Here is a 21,245-nt window from a genome sequence, read left to right on the forward strand (position 1 = left end):
TCCATAGGGGGACAGAAACAAGAATGGTCAAAGAAACTTGGGACAGGAAAACCATTGAGACTACGAGGATGTGCCCCCTGATCAGCTTCAATTAAGTAGGGACTTAAACAGAGTAGAATGGGAAGTTAATCAATTAAAACAAACAATAAAAGAAAATTAAATATATTTCGAATGAAGTCACTGGTATCCACTCTGAAACAATCCCTACCCTACCCTTACTAGTCTCATCCTCGCTCTGATTGGTCGCCATATGCCCTATTGTATAAACCGGTTTTACTAGTCTCAATTTAGCTCTGATTGGTCGCCGTTGTTCTCGATGCCTTTATATTTGTGCTACCACCCGGACGGTTCGGTTGGATTAGTAACACCCACAGTACACACCCCTCCCTAACTTTTGGAACATATTAAAGTATCTTGACTAAATGAAAAAAAATATAAAAAAATGAAAAATAAAAAAGTGAAAAATATATACATCCTATACCTATCAGAGCAAACAATAGACCTTGCATATATCGCCCCAGTCATCCCCAGCATACTACTGCCGGATGGCAGGTTACATTACAGTCTAAGTGCGAATGGCACTTTAAGAACAATTCTATTTTCTCTAAACAGCAGCAACGACTATACGACAGCATTACATTCGCTTCTTGTAAAATAGTCTTTAATATATGGATTATAAAGTTAAATATATTACATGTACGATAAAATAAAATATCCTCTTTCTCTCTCTTGGCTCCATGTATTTTATGTTACAGGGCGTATTCTAAAGTCCAGGTGAGCAAGGGGGGGAGGTTTATCCCATGTGGACGTAATAGGGATGCACGTCGTATTTATTTGGGGTCGAAATCGAGCCTCGCACAACACTTCAACAGTTTGTCATTCGACACTTATGGGATACTGAATCTGCGTTTTGGCATTTTAGGGGTAGATTTTGCGTCTGAGGGACTTTTCTAGGGTAGCAATTTTTTTTTCCGATGAGCATCCTTATCACTTTTACCCTGAAGAACCCCCCCCCCCCCCCCCCCCCCCGGGCCTGTCACGCAATCAGCGCACGTGTATCATATATATTGTCGTTCAAAATTGCATGACAACTAAATGAAAAACGTTCTGTCACGTCCTCAGCGCCTTTGCTGGTTAATTCGTTACGTTTATCATCTCCATGCATTGGAGAGTTTACTATGTTTGGGGTTGCGACTTTTTTCGGTCTTTCCACTAGGACAAGGTCTGGCGGCTGGAGGCTTTGCAGACTGTCGGGCTTCCTGTGCTGATGGCCCAGACTTCTGAGACCCAGTGCTGCCCACGGACTGTCGCGCCCGCGATGCCTCTGTAGGTTTAGTCAGCGTACTGCTTACATGTCCCGGATGTGCATTGGTAGAGGGCGCCTGAGAATTCTGAGAAATAGCAAGAAAACCAAATATTGTCGATCAGCAACACCTTGCATGTTTTTAACATAAAGAAATAAGAGAAATGATCTATTGCGAAATAACTACCCATGATAAATGCTCGATATTTAATCAACGATACTCAATTGAAAATATCTCTTTCTCTTGCTTGAATTAACCGATGGGAATTGATGTTTTGTGAGAATCGATATTTTGCGATATCTGACAAGCAGAACTATTGGCGACTTGCGTGACTTTGTGGGTGGGCAAACTCTGGCACGCTTCGGCTTTTGGCGGCAAAATAACAACACAAAAAGCAACTAAATCAGCTAGAAATTCTGTCAGAAAAGGGATATTTTTTCATCGCTCTCTGGCGTAAAGGCAGCAACCATGTGTTTGTTTTCCGTTTGTTTTCCGTTTGTTTGCCACTCAAAAAGTCCACTGACAACTATGAAAAAGCTTAAAAGCATGGCTCGACCTTACAAGGGCTGAGCTGGATGGGTAAGTTGGGAATCTCGCCACTGAAGGGCAAGAGCAGGTTCTGCAGCCCCAGGAAAATTATCATTTTTTGTGCGACACACAATATCATGGTCACCTTGACGGATTTGGTGGGCACCAGATACAATACAATACAATACAATACAATATATTTTATTTGTATCACAAGATGAAATTACAATACAATACTAAATACTTTGATACTAATCGGGTACCGGCTGTCTAGAAATAACTAAAGAGCTAATCTAGCTAGACAGCCAAAATTAAACAACTTACGAGATTTTGTCGTCAGACGAGGCACAGGTACAAAAAACAGTAATAAAAGACAAGCAAAACACGAAATGAAAAGAAAAGATGCCGCTAATACTTTTAAGAAGCTAAGGGGATTTGTACTCACCTGTTTTGGCGGCTTTGATGGGAAACTGCTGTCCAGACTTCGTTTGGCTTTGCTAGCGCCACTATCTCTGGTGCCTTGAGAAGGTGAGATGTCATCGGTAGGCCTGACCCACAAAACACGTAAATCAAAAGAAAAGAAACGAAATACCCCGAGGAATAATGACGGAGGACTATAACGTGATTATTGGATTAGGATAAGAAGCTCGGCAAAAAGTTCTACAATATTCAAAGGCTTAGGTAGTTTATTTGAAAGTACGAGTACTTTAAGAGAGAAATTGCCTAGGTATTGAACAAGCAAAATCCCGAATAAGTAAATGAAAAAAAAAAAGCCCACATAAGTTTAGAAATTCAAAATTCAGGGCCGATAGAAAGATATTATCCAGGCTTGGAAATGTTTGGAGGCCCCAAACGTCACTGCGTGACATTCACATATTGACTAGCCAAGGCCAGGCTATAATGCTGTTCAGCGGAAGTTATCACGTGATTGATCGACCTTAAGGTGACGCAGCTAGCTTTTTCATTATGCTTTCCCTTGCATTATTTGCGGACAAAACTACAATGTTTCTATCCACAATTAAAGCTAGGTGTTTGCCTCACTAAATTCAATGCAAACAGGGCAATGGCGGCTGATTGTTTCTGCTAGCTTACCTTTGTTGCATGGACCTGAGCATGCCATACAGCTGTTCAGCGGATGGAAGACCCGGCCCAGTTCCTTCGCCCATTAGACCCATGAGCTGGGACAGCTGTGTCATCTGGCGAGGAGTCAATGAAGGAAGCTTATCCGTTCCCATATTACTGGGATCCCTGTCGCGTCTTGGCGGAGTGTGAGGATGGGTCTGGTGATGAGTGTAGCGACCCTGTCGCAGTTGATATCAAATATTAGGATTGTGACTTTCGGACTAAAAAAGACCACCATAGGTAAAGGCGAAAAAAAAATCAACAATAATTAAAAAATAAACCAACATGATAAAAAAATAAATAAATTATACAACATCTTTTTAGAAATAATTTTATCATCGTTTATCTCCTCATAGCTTACATATAATTCCCCCTTCCCCCGCCAGCCCCCACCCTCCCTTCTGGGTAATGTTCTACTACAGGGTCAACATCTTACCGGTACTTGTGTCATTGACGTATCCCTGGCGGTGCTGAATGCAGTAGGTACTGAAGATTTGGTGAACGCTGGTATTGCAGAGGACTGGGCACCAGAACGCTGTGATTGGTCTCTACTGGAAACATTCGAGTCAAACGATGTGTTGTACGACCGTGTTGGGTACCCTGCGGTGCTGTGCCACTGTGGTGGGTAGCCTGTGGTGGCAGGTTTGATGGGAGAGATAACGCCGTGCTGTGGGCCTGAACATAGCGAGATACACGTTAAAACTCGATCAGCTACTTATTTTTTGCTGTTGATATTTGACAACAGAATAGTATATTATAACAAAAAAAACATCAACGGCTGAACTTAAAGGCCTATGGTACTATCTCGTTGCTAGGAAAGGGAAAAGAGCTAAACTCGCCGCGGGCTTTTCCAACTTGATTCTGTGGCCCAGTGGTTAGCGCCTTTGACTCGTTAGCAAGCTATCCGGGTTCAATCCCCAGTCGGGTTGTTTTTTATTTTAATTTTCTTCGAAACTCCAGTTCTAATTTTCTTTTTTCTTTTTTTCCCCAAGAGATTAAAATAAACTTTCGACATGTTGTAGAAGAAAATGCAATAATATATGTTTTTCGAGAATAAAAACAGATGGCGAAAAAACAAGATGGCGGACATTTCCGCGCGAGAAAAAACACGTTAATTCTGAACATTTTGCAACAGTTGTGATTTTTTTTCATTCAAACCATTGATATTACCATTCCTAACGTCTTAGCGCATTAGATTTTTTTATTTTTGAAGAAATTAAAAGTTATTACCAAATATGTGGTTTTTGAAGAACATAAAATTTCGCCGTTTCTCGCGGTATCAAAATTTCGCAAATCCAATGTGTGAAGTTTGAGAAAATATTTCTGCATCAAAAATTATGTTAGATTTCAAAGTAGCTTCTTCGACACGTTTTTCTGCTCTAGGTCACGTGACCATGGGAGGGGTCAGATGACCTCATCACTTGTGTCATTTAGGTCTAAAACACTTATGTTGAAAGTTCCAAGAGATTTGACAAAAAACAGAAGCTTTTATAAAACAAACACATTTCCCTAGCGACGGACTCAAAAGATAGTACCATAGGTCCTTAAAGGGTTTTTCAAATAAGCTAATTCTCGACCATTTAAACTTTTTCGGCGCGTTCACGAGTATGCATGAATCTGGTAAAATTTGGAATAAGTTAGAGTTCAATAGAAGGTAAAAAACAGTGCCGTCACAGACTCGACAAATGTGACCATTACATCACCTTGTACGTCGGATCTTGGAATAGAGTGAAGTCCTGTGGGCACGTCCTCACTCGTCTGCAAGGAAAGCAAGAAAAAGGATTTAGAGGATACAAAGACTAGGCCAGGAAAAAAGCCAGAACAAAACGCCGAGTACTGAAGTGCATTGTGGTGAACTATGATGATGGTTGTGATAGGGGTGGTGATGATGAAAGTGAAGATGATGGTAGTGATGGTGGTAGTAGTAATGGTGATAGTAAAGATGGTGGTGGTAGTGATGGTGGTAGTAGTAATGGTGATAGTAAAGATGGTGGTAGTAGTGATGGTGGTAGTAGTGATGGTGGTAGTAGTAATGGTGATAGTAAAGATGGTGGTGGTAGTGATGGTGGTAGTAGTAATGGTGATAGTAAAGATGGTGGTAGTAGTGATGGTGGTAGTAGTGATGGTGGCAGTAGTAATGGTGATAGTAAAGATGGTGGTGGTAGTGATGGTGGTAGTAGTAATGGTGATAGTAAAGATGGTGGTGGTAGTAATGATGGTAGTAAAGATAGTGGTGGTAGTGATGGTGATAGTAGTATTGATGGTAGTAAAGATGGTGGTGGTAGTGATGGTGGTAGTAGTAATGATGGTGGTGGTAGTGGTGGTGGTAGTAGTAATGATGGTAGTAAAGATAGTGGTGGTAGTGGTGGTGGTAGTAGTAATGATGGTAGTAAAGATGGTGGTGGTAGTGATGGTGGTAGTAGTAATGATGGTAGTAAAGATGGTGGTGGTAGTGATGGTGGTAGTAGTAATGGTGATAGTAAAGATGGTGGTGGTAGTGATGGTGGTGGTAGTGATGGTGTGACAGTGGTGGCTGTGAAGATGGTGATAGTAGAGATGGTGGTAGTTTTGATGGTAGGGGTGTTGATGATAATGGTGTGGTGGTTATAAGGGCGTTATGGTAGTGGTACTGGTAGTGATGATGGCAGTATGATGGTGGTTGTGATAATGATGACTAAAAGTGGTGGTGATAATGGTAGTGATAATGGTGGTGGCTGTGGTTGCAATGATGGCGATGATGATGATTGGTCGGTTTGTGGTGATTATGATGATAACTGATGACTAACCTCATCTATCGGTTGTCCAGGCGATTTCTTCAAAAGCTGCAGATACAAACAGAAACAAATGAACAACAACAAGAACAACAAAACATAAATTTTAAGAAGGTGTTGGTTCCTCCGTATAAAGGTTGTGTTCGTTCCCCTCAACAGAGCCGTTGGCTCAGTGATTGCTTACCATGCTAACATAGTGGTTGAGTTCCGCTTGACGATGTTCTTGTTCTTGTAACTTTCCCGACAGACTATTATCTTGGAAGCTAGGAAGAAAAGATGATAGAAAAGCATTTTTAAGAATAATGTCCAGATATAAACGCTAAGTAATAGAGAAAATTTATATTAAAGCATCGAAATTATGCTGTAATTGGTAGCATCATGACATAATAACGATTATCGTAATGATAATGATGATGGTTGATGATAAAAATAATGGTGGCGGTGGTGATAATAATGATGGAAATGGTGTGTGATTGGAACAATGGTAACGTCATTTAAGACGTGTGTCCGGCTGTTTGTTATGTTGGTGAAGGTTATAGAAGTCGTGATAACACAAAACCTGTCATGGTGAGTGTGATGGTGTATGTGATGGAAGGGCAATCTATCACTACCACCATCATCACCGTCAACACCACCACCATCGTAGCAACTATTACTACTACCACCAACACTACCACCACAATCACTATCATCACAATCACTATCATCACCATCATCATCACTACAACCACCACCACCACCACCACCACCATCACCACCACCACCACCATCACCACCACCACCACCACCACCACCACCATCACCACCACCATCACCATCACCATCACCATCACCACCACCACCACAACCACCACCACCACCACCACCACCATCACCACCACCATCATCACCACCACCACCACCATCATTACCACCACCATCACCACAACCACCACCACCACCACCACCATCACCACCACCACCATCATCACCATCACCACCACCATCACCACCACCACCACCATCACGACCACCAGCACTACCACAATCATCACCACCATCGTCACCACCTCCACCATAGCCACCAACACCATCGCAATTATCATCATCACCACATTATCTTCACCATCATCACTACCACCATCACCAACACCATAATCATTATTCATCTTTCCCATGATCATAGAGACTGACCCAAGATGCCCATGGTCGGGTGTGGTTGCCGTCATCCTAGTTTCTTCTAAATCTTGTTCCAGTAATGTATGCTGTAAGGTGTCACCGGCCATGCTCGCAGGCATGGGCGACTGATGAAGACCGCTGATCACGCTGCTATCATCATGGTCGTCCCGTACTATCTTAAGAGGCACAAAGTCCATGCTGGATCTGTCTGACATTGCAAACTCTCCTCTCGAGACATTGCTGTCTGCAACGCTGCCTGTAAAACCAAGGAAACATGGCATGAAGCACACTTTTATTGTTACTCTATTTTTACAAAGGAAAGAACGATATCGTTGAAATGGAGCATTTTGTTTGTTTTGCTTTCTGCAAAGCAAAGACGGTTTCTAACATGCTAAATGAATGTAGTTACCAATTTCGAAGAAATTAGCTTTAGCCATTTTGTAAACATGATCTATTTCTTATAGCGGAGCTCCCACGAAGCGCCGCGTGAGCGGAGCCCCATACCTAAGAAAAAGTGGTATATAAAACAAATATGGTAACAAATATTGGTAACCCATCGACTCGTGTTTTCGTGACGCGATGTTCGTCCGTCCGTCCTTCCGTCCCTTAAAAGCATAGTATGACAACCAAACTTCGCAGGTAATATATAAGTGTCAAGGGAAATGCAAATCTGTGGTTTCATGATTGGTGACGTCACCGATGACGTCACTAGAAGCAAAAATATGCTGACATCATTAAAACAAAAAAATATTTATATTCAACGAAGAAAACATGGCAACCAAACTCGGTAGGTGTCATGTAGGTGCCAAGGAGGATGCAACAATACGGTCACGTGACATGTGACGTCATCGATGTTATCGTCATCGACGAAACATCATATGACAACCAAACTTGGTATGTGTCGAGGGGGGTGCACCAATATAGTCACGTGATTGTGACATCATCGATGAAATCACTAGAAGCAGAAATATGCTGACGTCATCAAATAAAAAATATTTACTTTTCATTAAAGAAACATCGTGTGACAACAAAAATCGGGATGTGTGACGTATGTTTCAAGTGGGGTGCAGTGAGATGGTCACGTGACGTTACTCACGTCGTATGACAACTAAACTTGTTATGTGTCATGTAGATGTGGGGGAAGGGGGTATAACAAGTTGGCCGCGTGATCTGTGAAATCGTTGACGTCGTCAAAAATAGAAATAATAATAATATTTAATATTTTTTTAATTATTAAGCAGAAATAAGAAAAGATTTGGTCGTTTGGAGCTCCGCTTTTAGGCAATGCCTAAATCTATATATTATGAAGTCTGCGTTGGGAAATAAAGCTCTTGGCTTAAACACTGGCGCCAACTCTCGCAAAACCAAAAGACTAAACAAACGCCCCGCTAAGTTAAACTCTTGAGGTTAGTATAAAAGCCAGGTAGCACGCATGTGCTGTTGGATCGCTTGGGCACAGAAGAAAAAAAATGAAAAAAACCCTCGCATTTACCTGCGTAACGTCCCATGTAAGACTCTTGATGATCTGGGTACCCTGTGGTGAGCGGAGCTGTAATGCTGGTGTGGTTATAAGTGATTGATCGTGGCTCGTGTCCTCGCATCTGATTGGTGACTGAAGACGGTGCAATATCGTATCCTTGCTTATGATTGGTTGAGATTGATGGCGTGGCATCATATCCGCGTATCTGATTGGTTTGTGGAATTGACGTCGTATATCCTTGCACATGATTGGTCGATAACGAGACAGGTTTCTGCACAGACGCGTAGCTGTTGGTGGTTGTGTCCGGTGCAGATGTTTGCTGGTGGACACATGGGGACGGGTGCTTACCACCAGCAAAACTCGACACAACACTCGACTTTAGCTCGGATAGCTGAAAAAGAAACATTAAACGAAATAAAAATCATATCTTAGTATAGAAGTATCCCATTTCTTATCTAATTGCGAATTTTGTTATACAAGAATACTGTAATTTGAAATGAAAGGAACTGGATCCTAGCATTGTATGTACAGAGGCAATTAAGGTACACAATGGCGTATTCGCATAAGGCAGCCGCCCGTAGCCATTTAAAGTATATTAAGCGTGGTGCACTTTGGCGACAGAACTACTTTTGGCACCTTGGCGTTTGTTGGCATCGTGTTTTATTGAAAAACTATAAAAAAAATTGAGAAAGACGGTTGTACACCGGCTCTGACCAACCACAGCCTCGCTTACGCATTCATAAACCACAGAAACCCTACAATCTAAAAAAAAACACATTGCTCCGGAGCGTAAATGGTGGATTTATGACAATGTTTACCTGCATGTTTGAAGATGCCGGTGACTTGTTGGTGAGCCCTAAAACACGAAGAGCCTCCTCGCAATGTGTCTGCATCATGTTCTGCATTCGAATCGTGAGATTCTCCCTGTGATTAAGAAGACCTTGTCAGCAAACAACTTTGTTATCATTTTCTATTAATATTGGAAGACAAATAATGCGATAAAATAACAACCATGTAATGAAATGACCAAAGCTTTATACTACATTTACCAGATTCAATAAAAACAAATATCGCGACAGCCTCTTTAAATCGGGCGATGGAAATGGATGCTTTATTACACTCGGTATTTTACTAGGATGCCAAAATGGCGGCTAAAAGAGCCAGTATAAGGGTACAACCCACCCCTTTCAATTACCTACTCACATTGCTGCGTATAATGCTACGGCTAAATTCCCCATTAGTTGCTGCAATTCAACTGAAAAGCATGAAACCATGACTCACCTCTCGTTTTCCAGCAGCTGCCGTACGTTTGACAGTTCAGCGAGTTTTTCCTGTGTCTTGTACAACCTATCCTCGTACTCCTGGCTCGTGGTCTTCAGCTTCGCATCCTTCTTCTTCAAATCCTGGTGGAATCTCTCAAGCTGTTGCTGTAACTCCTCCTTATGTTTGCTACTGATTTCTTGAATCTGCAAAAAGATAACAATTACGACCATCTCTGAAAAAGCTCTTACGCTGGCAGCCATAAATAAAGAAACCTCTGTCGTTATGCAATTTTCAAGATGAAAACTAAACAAACGAAGGACAGACGAATGCCTTCTTTTAACATAGCAGTTCAGCCCATGGTAACAGCATTTATCCCCCCCCCCCCCCACACACACACACACACACGACATTTCCGGCTACCTCTGTGAAATTTTTCTCGGATTTTCCTCTACTTATTTTTTTTTCTCGAAATCATTCATATGCCACAAAACCTAAAGCCTGATCTTGAGATGTTTGCGAGAGAGTCAGCCACGCTCCCTATATCCCCAACGCCAATTAAGAGAGACTCTGTTAGAATAAACCTATAAAGCGATGAATAATTTTTCCCTAAACCCTTTGAATGCGAAGAATGAGGTAGATAAAAAAAGAAAAGCTTGAGGATTATAGAGTGAAGGCGTACAAAGCCAACCATTGTACCAGTTCAAGAGATCCGTGCTATTCGAGAGACATCAAATTGGCATACCAAATGACAAGGACAAGAAGACGAACCTCACTGATATGTGACATACGGGGCATGGGGCGAGTTGAACCATTTCAGAGTTAGCTGGAACTGACCTGTTTCCTGTGAGCCTCTCTCATGTTCTTGTCCGACTTTTCCATGTGTGCATGGAGCTCCTGAAGGCGTTCGTTCATCTGTCGCTCAAGTTCTGCCTGTCTCTCTGTCTCCTCCTTAGCGCGAGCGGCCTCGTGACGCGCCTCCATTAGACTCATCTCCATACGGATGCTTTCCTGATATCATAATCATTAATAATCATGATTAGGTCATCGTCATCGTGATCATCATCAACATCATCATTAACATCATCATCATCATCATCATCATGGGCATCATTATCATCATCATCATGGGCATCATCATCATCATCTTCATCATCAACAACATCATCATTAACATTATCATCACCGCTTCTAAATCGCCTACATTAAACTCATCTTCAAACGTATGTTCTCCTGGTATCATAATCATTAATCATGATCATCGTCATTATCATCGACACCATCACCATCATCATTCTTATCATCATCAACGTATGGTCATCACAGTCATTATCTCCAAACGGAGGCTCTTATAGTATCATCATAATTAAAGAACATCATCAATAATAACATCATCTTCGACAACATCAACATCATGATCATCATAACGGCTGCGCCTCCATTAGATTCATCTCCATACAGATGCTTTCCTGATATCATCACAACTGATTATCATGATCATGATCATCGTCGTCATCATCTCCGCTTCTTAATGCGCCTACATTAGACTCATATCCATACAAAGGCCCTCATAGTATCACGATAATAACTCATTAATCATCATAAATAATAACATCACTATCATCATCTAAGTCAGCAGCAGTATCATCATCCATAGCATTGTTAAATTTATCATCATCAATAACAATATCATCATCACCATTTGCCAACGACAGAAACAAAATTACAGTTATAATTATCAAAACCATTATCCCCATCATCATTACAATTTAAACCAGTAAATGGCAGCATCATAGTTGTCTTAGTAATCGTCGCTTACACTAACAACACTACCATCAACATCACTGGCACAACAGCAGCAGCAAAAGCAACATTATTGATAACGACATCATCTACACTATTACTATCTTAGTTAACAGCAGCAACAACAACAACATTATTGATAACGATATCACCTACACTATTACTATCATAGTTAACAGCAGCAACATCATCTACACTATTACTATCATAGTTAACAGCAGCAACATCATCTACACTATTACTATCATAGTTAACAGCAGCAACAACAACAACACCTGCCACAATAACAACAGCCCCTGGATAGTATTTCTGTACCTTTTCGCGTGTTGTCGTGTCTAGATCCATCTCCAAACGTTGAACTTCCTTTTGAAGGGAGGAGATCAGCGCGTGCGAATCCTAAAGGGGTAATGTCAGGAGGTAAACACAGAGGTAAATGCATCAATCCCCAAATGAGCACCCATGGCGCCCAAATAAACACAAACGCCCCAAATGAGCCCCATGTTGTATTCTTATTGTTTGATAGAGCTTTTTTCAATTGCAGCTGAAATTATCGACCAATGAAAAAGTAACATACATTACCTTGCTAATCTTTCTCTCTTGATCTAAATTTTTCTGTCAAGGTTAAAAAAAAACAGATATGAATTAGGAAAATGGTTCCGTTGTCGGTTCCGGTTTGTTAAACGAGTTGAGAGTTCAGTTCTAGCCGTTCCAGAATAAATTAAGCAGTCAAGCACTTCCACTTCTTTATTATTTTGGAGAGATTTCTGAGCAAGAGGCTCCGTTAAAAGCAATGTTGAAAGTGTGTGTAGAGTGTTGTTAGCCTCGTGTTGTCTACCTTTTCTTCCCTGAGCGTTTCTGAAAATTCCTCCTCTAGGTCTGCAAACTGACGCTGCAAATCTTTGTTTTTGGCTGATAGCTGGAAGAAAAGTTTTTTTTTTTTTATGAAGCCATCAAAATTGTGTGGAAAAAGAATATTTACCCATTCAGGATTATAAAATAACCTTAAAGATAAAAAATTTAAGCAAATGGAAATTGGAAATGGTGAACTCCCATTAAAATTCACAATACTTTGACACTTGCTCAGAGTCACACAGTTGTGCGAGCAAACAGAAGACGGTGCAAAGTGCAAATTACGAGAACCCTATGTTTGGAAAAGGCCAATTTCGTATACATGTACGAGTGTCCTAAGCCTTAATCTATGTGTTATGAGAAGGCCCCATATTACGCATGTGCTGGAGCTAGGTACACTGCAGTACCTGTTCTATGGTGTCCTGGGCCTCCAGGTATCTCTGTTGTGCTTGTTCCTTTTCTCGGATGATCTCCATTTTCTCTTCCTCTGCTTTTTTGACCTTTTCTCTCTCTTTTGACAACATCTGTAATATCTCTTCCCGCTCGGACTTTTGCTTTGCGATCTGTGACAAAGTTGAATACATAAAATATGTTGTTGTTTTCTTCTTACTATGCCCTTTGAAGATTTTTTTCGTCTTATTTGATATGGAATGAGCTTATTTGGACATTTTCCGTCATGTCAATGGAAGGAAACAACCATAACAATTCTAAATATACAATATCCCAAAATGATGTTACGTTTGAAATGTTGATCAGTCGCCAGTTGCTCAGAAATGTGAACTCACAAAAGATTCTTTCTCTTTTTCAGCCTGTGAAGCCCTTTCTTGCTCTTTGGTTAAAGCCTCCACGGCCTGCGACAGCTCTTTCTCGAACTGGAGCAACATCTGGAGAAAATAAAAAGGTGATTAATTGTTTTGGAACAGTGTAGTACAAAAACAAGTAGAGATGCTGAAAGCCCGGCTCTATATCTAAATCACCCGCGCTACACAAAAGTGTTTTTATACTTTCCCTCTTCTGTATGAACCAACTGTCAATTAATTAAGTGCTGCATTGGCCTGCGCTAGGATTACTGGGATAGTAACATACATCAAAACTCAGATTGGTTGATATTGGCTATGGGCTAGTTTAGCCACAAGCCGTTTTATTCATAAAATCTGAAATCAATTATGTTAAAATCATTTTACAAAAAAAAGCCCAGTAAAGGTTGAGGGCAACCAAAACGGGCGGGTAAAATCTGTCACAATGCTGCTGGTAAGAAGTCCAGCAGCCGAATTGTGCTCAAATGCACATACACCCAAGAGGGGGGAGGGGTAAAAATAGCAATGCCACGTGCGCATTGTCCAATAGTCACGCCATCCTGAACCCCGCCGTTACACAGGGATACCACTAATACTACTTTGTGTCTGTATATTGATAAATCACTGAAGTAAAAGCATAAAATTCCTATTCACAAGTAAATATTTCATCTAAGTTATGACTTTAAAGTCATGATCAAGACAGTGGTACTTCTGTAAGATTTGCTATCGCATCCTCGCTCAGTCAGAGGAAATTCTGACGTAGCAGCCTGAAGTAGCGTTTTTATGTGTAAAAAGAAAAGCATTACTGGAGTTAACAATACTACATACACATTTGTATACTTCATACATGCTGGCGCTGTTAGGGTTTCACAACAAAATACAAAACAACTTCGCACTTTTGCATGATCTGCTTTTTGTATACTCCCAATCAAAGATAGTACACTTGTATCACATTGTACCGTGGCCGTCAAGTCAAAGTTTCACAATGCGACGCGGTTCCGTGGACACCAAGTCAAAGGTTTACAATGCGACGCACGCTACCGTGGCCACCAAGTCAAAGTTTCACAATGCGATGCGCGCTACCGTGGCCACCAATACAAAGCTAACCATGCGACATGCGCTACCATGGCCGCCAAGTCAAAGTTTTACTATGCGACGCGCGCGACCATGGCCACCAAGTCCATTTTTTTCCATGCGACGCACGCTACTGTGGCCGCAAGTCGAAATTTCACATTGCGACGCGCGCTACCGTGGCCACCAAGTCAAAGGTTTACAATGCGACGCACGCTACCGTGGCCACCAAGTCAAAGTTTCACAATTCGACGTGCGCTACCGTGGCCAACAAGTCAAAGTTTTACATTGCGACACGCGCTACCGTGGCCAACAAGTCAACGTTTTACAATGCGACACACGCACTAGCCACTTATGTACCTCTTGTTGTTGTTTATGTGATTTTTCCTGCATTTCTCGTTCTTGCTTCAAGGTGTTGATAACATTTACTTTCTCGTTTTCGTGTTTCTTCCAGCCATCAACAACCTTGGCCAACGTCTACAAATGAGTTGTCAATTGTTAATATTCTACAGAACCCTTGGATATACCTCGGGACTGTAATTTCGTGTCCGTTATAGTCCGTAATAATGGTTTGTAACTTTTATATACTTCTTAGTACAATATTCTAGTTTTCTTCTTTAACTGAAAATAATATTTAAAATTTATATTTCTATATTTACTTCAACACTAAAATATGACCAATTGTGAGGTGTATGTGAACAGCGTGGTGTCCGTAAAAACGTGGTGTATGTGATCAACAGCAGGATTGTATTTTTCCGCAAATTATCAGAAGGCCTGAAAGAACCAAAAGAGTTGGTTGCTTGGATGACTTTGGTATGGACATAGATTGAACCGGCCTTTACAAAATTCTGGATCGGTACTGATCTTGCAATTGCCACCAGGGGTTCCATTAGGCCCCGGCGGCCGGCGGAACCAACTATTTTGCACAGAACGGAACCAACTATTTTGTACGTTTTATTTGAACTTATCAAATAAAATAACTTCCGCCCCCCCCCCCTACTTATCAATCTCAACTGCCTGCTCTGAAATGTAATGAAACACCTGGCCATACAGCAAACATCTGTAAGAATCTGTAAGGCATTATCAGCGTGGGTGTGAAAAACAAAAAATTCCATTTGTTCACTGACCTTGTCCAGTTGCTCGATCATGACGTCTTTCTTTCTCTCCGATGACACAGCGACAGCCAACTCTTGCTGGGTTTCCAAAAGCTGCAAAGGAGCAGAACATAAAGCAGAATTACAGCATGACGCCATTAGTTTTACGCGGGACTTTTCGCATTTTATTAAACATAAGTGATACGCTGATGATTTTTTTCTTTGTTTTTAATATATAGAGTCAGTCATAGCCAAAAGGCGGAGCTCATAAATGCATTTTACAAACAGTAAAGACTTAAAGATAAATATTCAAAAATTGCCAAAAAATAATTTACGCAAAACATTTCAAATCCAAAGCAAACGAGATTTTTTTTAGAGCAATAACTTATATTCCACTAATTTGCAAAGGAAAAAACGTATTGCTGAGCAACTAGCTCCATATCCATTGTTTATTTTTCCCTATTTATTTCACACAAGCTTTGGGCCGCATGCAACAAAATCATACAACTTGTATCGCAACAACAAAAAATGTTGCAGTAGAAAAAATTGTCTTAAAAAGTAGGAGGTAGTTCTATGTACTTTTTTGCAAGAAAGCCTTTAAATGTTGTGCGAATTACTAAATGAACTATCTTGTCTCGCAGCACAATGACGTCAACACATCCCAAGCCACATCTCTGACCCTTGTGATGGGTTAAAAGCGTATCTCTGACGCTTGTGATTAGCTAAAAGTGGAACAAGCTGGATGATTTTGTTGCACGTATTACCACGAGAAAGGCAATTTTGTACATGATACATTGCACGAAATATACAGAAAATGGCATGGCGTTAGCTACATAACGTCAAAATAACCAATGTTTCTCACCTTGCCATGAAGCTCCTGTATTTGCTGCTCACAATGCTTGGGACAGAAAAGAAGAACAATACAGACTCAGTATTTTTAACAATACACACCGCCTGATGACACGGTATCTACACCAACTTGAAGAATGTTAGGTTGCGTAACTTCGTGAATATTTGCAACTCTATACAATAAAAACTAATAAATAAATAAACACAGGGTTTTTTTTTAACCAATCTAACTGCAGTTTCAAACACATGGTCTAAATGTAAACCTTTTAATCATTGTTTTACCTATGTACTTTACGCCAAATTTCAATTCTCCTCTTTCTCCTGAATCTCTCCCTGTAAACATAATCCATAATTCCTTACCTTTCTCATGAATCTTCCACCTCTGAAGATGATCCATAACTCCTCACCTTTCTTCTGAATCTCTCCCTCTAAAGATGATCCATAACTCCTTACCTTTCTTCTGAATCTCTCCCTCTAAAGATGATCCATAACTCCTTACCTTACTTCTGAATCTCTCCCTCTAAAGATGATCCATAACTCCTCACCTTTCTCCTGAATCTCTCCCTCTAAAGATGATCCATAACTCCTCACCTTTCCCCTGAATCTCTCCCTCTAAAGATGATCCATAACTCCTCACCTTTCTCCTGAATCTCTCCCTCTAAAGATGATCCATAACTCCTCACCTTTCTTCTGAATCTCTCCCTCTAAAGATGATCCATAACTCCTTACCTTTCTCCTGAATCTCTCCCTCTAAAGATGATCCATAACTCCTTACCTTTCTCCTGAATCTCTCCCTCTAAAGATGATCCATAACTCCTCACCTTTCTCCTGAATCTCTCCCTCTAAAGATGATCCATAACTCCTTACCTTTCTCCTGAATCTCTCCCTCTCAAGATGATCTATAATTCTTCAACTTTTTCCTGAATCTTTCTCTCTCAAGATGATCAATAACTCCTGGGCTTTCTCCTGAATCTCTCCCTCTCAAGATGATCAATAACTCCTCACCTTTCTCCTGAATCTCTCCCTCTCAAGATGATTCATAACTCCTCACCTTTCTCCTGAATCTCTCCCTCTCAAGATGCTCTTTCAGCAGGGAGTTTTCCGCTGCCACACCTCGATCAACTTTCCCAGAAAGTTGAGGGTAACCTCTAGTCTCACCATTGGTAGGATGAGAGGTAGAAGGCCAACCCTCTGGGACCTGAGACTTGTTGCTAAAATGGACCTGATAAAGACATCAAGCGAATCTTGATAAGTTTGAAAAAGTTTGAAAAAGCTGAATTTACAAAAAACAGACTGAAAACAGATACCCCCCCCCTATTCTGAGTTTTATACAGCCCGTCAAAGTCAAACACAGCTGCACCTAGTCAGCGGTATCCAAGCTTTCCAACAGTGCTTTGCGGTCCCCACTTTTAATCCCTCGTCGTTGTGCTGAAGCCAGTACAAGTTGATGGTTGCTTGTATTTTTCATCAAAAATACAGCTATGAGCATATTAGGAGAGTGTCTCAGGACATCATGAAGTCTATTGGGGCATAATTGAGTGCTTTGCTTATGGATATTTGCAAGCAAAGGTGGCTTCATGATGATTTTTTCTTGTTTGGCTTTGCCTGGATGAGAAAATAATTTTCTAATGAATCACCACAGCTCTCCTAAATGCTGTCTTTTCTGAAACCAAATTGATTCCAAAATTGTTTACACTGCTATTCTGGGTCTGTATGACCTGGAATTGATTTGTTTGGCTTTGGGGTGAAAAGACTTATAAAAAACCATCTGACTTTGGGGAGAGGAGTGTTGACTGGGCCTCCCCAAGTGAATTTTTCCCTGACTCTCCCAGAATGCTTTGCAATCCGTAAAGGCATCTTCGTGGTTTTACAAGCCTTCAAGGAATGAACATTGTGTTTTGAGGCCATGGAAATGTACCTGGAGGATCAGAATAAAGGTATCTATTTGTGTCTAGAGCTGTGTTTGCTGATCTCTCTCCCTTGTGTGGTATTTTGAGCGTTTTATTGAGAGGGGTGATTCTGCTTTTCTTTCCTTGTTCGATTTGAAATTTGTCAAAGAATCTGTGCTATTATTTGGCTTAAGAGTAGTTGCCAACACCTTGGTTGGATGCATATCTGCAAGACCATATATCCCTTAGACTGATGCCTGAGTATCTTCATCTTGTTGTGTTTATTTTGCATTTATGAATTTTTTGGTTTGTGGGTACTTCCCAAAGCCGGTACAGGCCAGTTGAGGGGTCAATGTGTTTAAGCAGCAGAAATTCACATGACATTTTGGCTATATTTTGGCGAGACAAAGTTGCCCCACCCTCCCTTTTTTGCTTCCATAGTCAAAATATGTTTGTTAGGAATTATAATAAAACAAATGCTTTGCAAGATAATTGCATTTTATATTTCTTTACATAAAATTTGAGAAAAACCTCTAGATTTTGTGAATTCTGATGTAATACTGTTAATTAAAATTCTGATGTAATTGATTTAATAAGTCAGATATTCTTTACCTTCAACTCTTCTAATGGGGACGAATTTGGGAGCAGTTTTTGTAAAAATGCAGCAGTATCAACACTTGACATAGAATTGTCAAAACCATCTCCATCATGGGTATCTGAATAATAGATGCATTACATAAGGTAACATATAGTATCATATAAGTATATAGTACTTATTTCCTAAAACCCTCATTTTTCTATTGTTTCCTTTTGTATAATTTATTCTTAGTGGAGATTCCACAACCTTGTTACCAATTTCAGAGGAAGGTTTTTGCTTATTAGGAGACTATAATGAACAAAATTACTCCTGCTAAGTAGTGATGTTCCTCTTTTGAAGTAATAAAGTCATGCAGAAGCGAATAATGTCGACATGGTAGTTATTTTGATCAAGCAACAGGTGTATTTCAATGTTTACTTTTCAATAACAGTAAGTTGTATTTTCGTCTTTTGAAGCAAGAAAGTCTCACAGAAGCAAATAGAATAGAATATAAGTGAAAATACTGCTCATATCAAATAAGCGCTGAGTGATATTTTATCTTTTTTAAACCGATTTCATCTAAAAATAACTCCCCAACCTAAGAAAACATCACCAAATATGCGTGACCTGAGAAAACATGCATACAGTTTTTTTTTCTTTGTTTGAGAAGGTACCCTTCAAAAAACTTTTTATAACAACCAGTAACCCATAAACTAGCACATTGTTTCCTGAGAAGGCCGATCGTTCTCTGAGTACTAAAATCGTTCCAGATACCAATAATTATTCGGTTCAGCCTTTTCAAACCAGCTGGCTGCTGGTTCAATGATCAGCCTCCTCTGGACATTCAACCTCCCCTATCCAGACAGAAAATATTAATAGTATTTTTCTTTTGTTAGTGGGCGTATTCGTCAACCAAACCAACTAAAAACTCACAATAACCTGCTCCTTAAAATGTTTTTAAGAAGGCTGCGGTTATAATGCTCTACCCTCTATTACAAAAGGACATTGATTGATTGAAAGAGGATTCTGAAGGAGTGACTTCACATGTCATGTATTATATTGAGTAATTGCCAGAAAAAAAGTTTGTATGTGATGAGCGCCAGTATTGTGACATACTAACCTGACTGCCTCTGTTCATCGTCTGAGTCAAGGTTAAATCCTTGCATTGATTTCATCATGTGTTGCAGATGTTGTCGGACTTGCTCCATTTCTTGTATATCCACACTTGTGATGTTGCTTGTATCAGCTGCTGTATTACGAGAGTACTGGTGGAAAAAATGTATATAAATGAATAAAAAGTAAAAAAGGCATGTTCTACTGTAAGTATAAGCCTTTTCTTGAGCAAGGGGTCTCAAGTTTACTTTAACCCATTGACAGCTGGCTATTTTTAGCTATATTTACAAAAAAAAACAGATTGGAAAAAGGTACCCCCCCCCCCCGATTTTGAGTTTTATTCAGCTGCCTGTAAGAGTGAAACACTGCTGCACCTGGTCAGCAGTGTTCTAGCTTTACAACAGTGCTTTGCAGTCCCATTTTTAACCCCTTGTCGCTGTGCTTATAAAAAAACCATCTGACTTTGGGGAGAGGAGTGTTGACTGGCCCTCCCCTCGTGAATTTTTCCCTGGATCTGGGTAGTATGTAGTATAAAATAAGATATCCAACAACCATCAAGTACTACTTTGTACCTGATGGGTGTTGGGTGTTATGTGCTGTACTAGGCTGTTGTCGATGATCATACTGTATTATACCTGATGGGTGTTGGGTGTTATATGCTGTGACAGGCTGTTGTTGGTCGTGGGTGGTGAGACGTCAGGAGTTACTGGGTTGAACATGACATGTTTTACCGGTGTAGGTTGATGACTGTCTGAAGCAGACATCACCTTTAAAAAACAAAAGTCATCATTTAGAATGCTCTGGCAATAAACTCATTCCAACATCAAACAGTAACAAATAATGTATTTGACCTACTTTTTTCAGAGAACACTGCTTTCCTGTTCGCCGCAGGTCACTTAATTTACTAGTATCATAACTTTTTATATCTCTTTAAGGGGTTAAAGTTATAATCATCAGCAAAATAAAATACTTTAATCAATAAAATATTGAAACTTGCCTCTAAATAAGTAAGTGCAGTTAGTAGTCTGTACCAAGTAATCTTCAACCTAATAAAAGTACTTACTTAAGTAAGCCTATTAACAATCTTCATTCAGGAAATAGTGTTCGACTGAAAAGCTTAAATCTAATTCTCAATCAATCATGTTGCTATAGATAACATCACAGTACAAGGCTATATACTCTATATGTTTTGCCAATTATTGTACTTACAGTTAAATTAATAAAACAGAGTTCATGAAGAATCTGATCGCATCTTAACTTGATTTATAAATAACGACCGTCTTCATTAAAAAAAATTAAACACCTTCCAAAACTCCACGTTCACACACGCGAGTAAGATCTTAGAGATCAAAGTATCTGATCGAGATTTAAGCAAAATATCAATGCTGATATTACACACAAAGGACGTGATCTTACCTAATATAATGTTAAAACAAAACCTTTCTTTGAGGATCGCGCAGAAAATACTGGTTATTTACACAGTGTGTAGTCTAATAAGTGACCGTTGGTAAAGTGTTGTGATGAGAGATACCGCTGACCGCGCGTAGTCTCAATCAAAGCGATAGTACTCAACGGGGGGA

The 21,245-nt window shown here is 40.2% G+C and overlaps 1 protein-coding gene across 6 annotated transcripts; it reads right to left on the reverse strand.

Annotated features, from left to right (window-relative positions):
* Positions 1-916: 916 nt before the first annotated feature.
* Positions 917-21,202, reverse strand: LOC5506661 (centrobin). Of its 6 annotated transcripts, none has more exons than XM_048732651.1 (25): positions 21,082-21,202; positions 20,301-20,432; positions 19,673-19,817; positions 18,588-18,691; positions 17,138-17,308; positions 16,100-16,135; positions 15,271-15,351; positions 14,504-14,620; positions 13,061-13,159; positions 12,683-12,838; positions 12,262-12,342; positions 12,006-12,038; positions 11,742-11,822; positions 10,461-10,634; positions 9,645-9,829; positions 9,182-9,287; positions 8,376-8,754; positions 6,899-7,139; positions 5,910-5,988; positions 5,741-5,776; positions 4,658-4,712; positions 3,391-3,629; positions 2,925-3,112; positions 2,278-2,380; positions 917-1,391 (listed from the first exon to the last, which is right to left on the reverse strand). In XM_048732651.1, the coding sequence occupies exons 2-25, from the start codon at positions 20,427-20,429 to the stop codon at positions 1,152-1,154; spliced, it is 3,258 nt and encodes a 1,085-aa protein (XP_048588608.1). In that variant the 5' UTR covers positions 20,430-20,432; positions 21,082-21,202; the 3' UTR covers positions 917-1,151. The 6 variants fall into 6 exon arrangements, with proteins under 6 accessions (XP_048588608.1, XP_048588606.1, XP_048588607.1 ...); XM_048732649.1 differs by having other exon boundaries at positions 2,925-3,133; XM_048732650.1 differs by lacking the exon at positions 21,082-21,202 and adding an exon at positions 20,521-20,660 and having other exon boundaries at positions 2,925-3,133.
* Between the last annotated feature and the right edge of the window lie 43 nt (positions 21,203-21,245).

Source organism: Nematostella vectensis, chromosome 9 (assembly GCF_932526225.1).
Source record: "Nematostella vectensis chromosome 9, jaNemVect1.1, whole genome shotgun sequence".
Lineage (NCBI taxonomy): Eukaryota > Metazoa > Cnidaria > Anthozoa > Actiniaria > Edwardsiidae > Nematostella > Nematostella vectensis.

Excerpts from the sequence above, each read along its gene's own strand:
- LOC5506661 (XM_048732649.1), bottom strand. The coding sequence starts at position 20,429 with ATGTCTGCTTCAGACAGTCATCAACCTACACCGGTAAAACATGTCATG. Across the intron at positions 18,692-19,672 it reads CGATGAACAGAGGCAGTCAG|ATACCCATGATGGAGATGGT; the intron begins GTTAGTATGTCA and ends TCTATTATTCAG. Across the intron at positions 7,140-8,375 it reads TTACATGGGACGTTACGCAG|GCAGCGTTGCAGACAGCAAT; the intron begins GTAAATGCGAGG and ends TTGGTTTTACAG.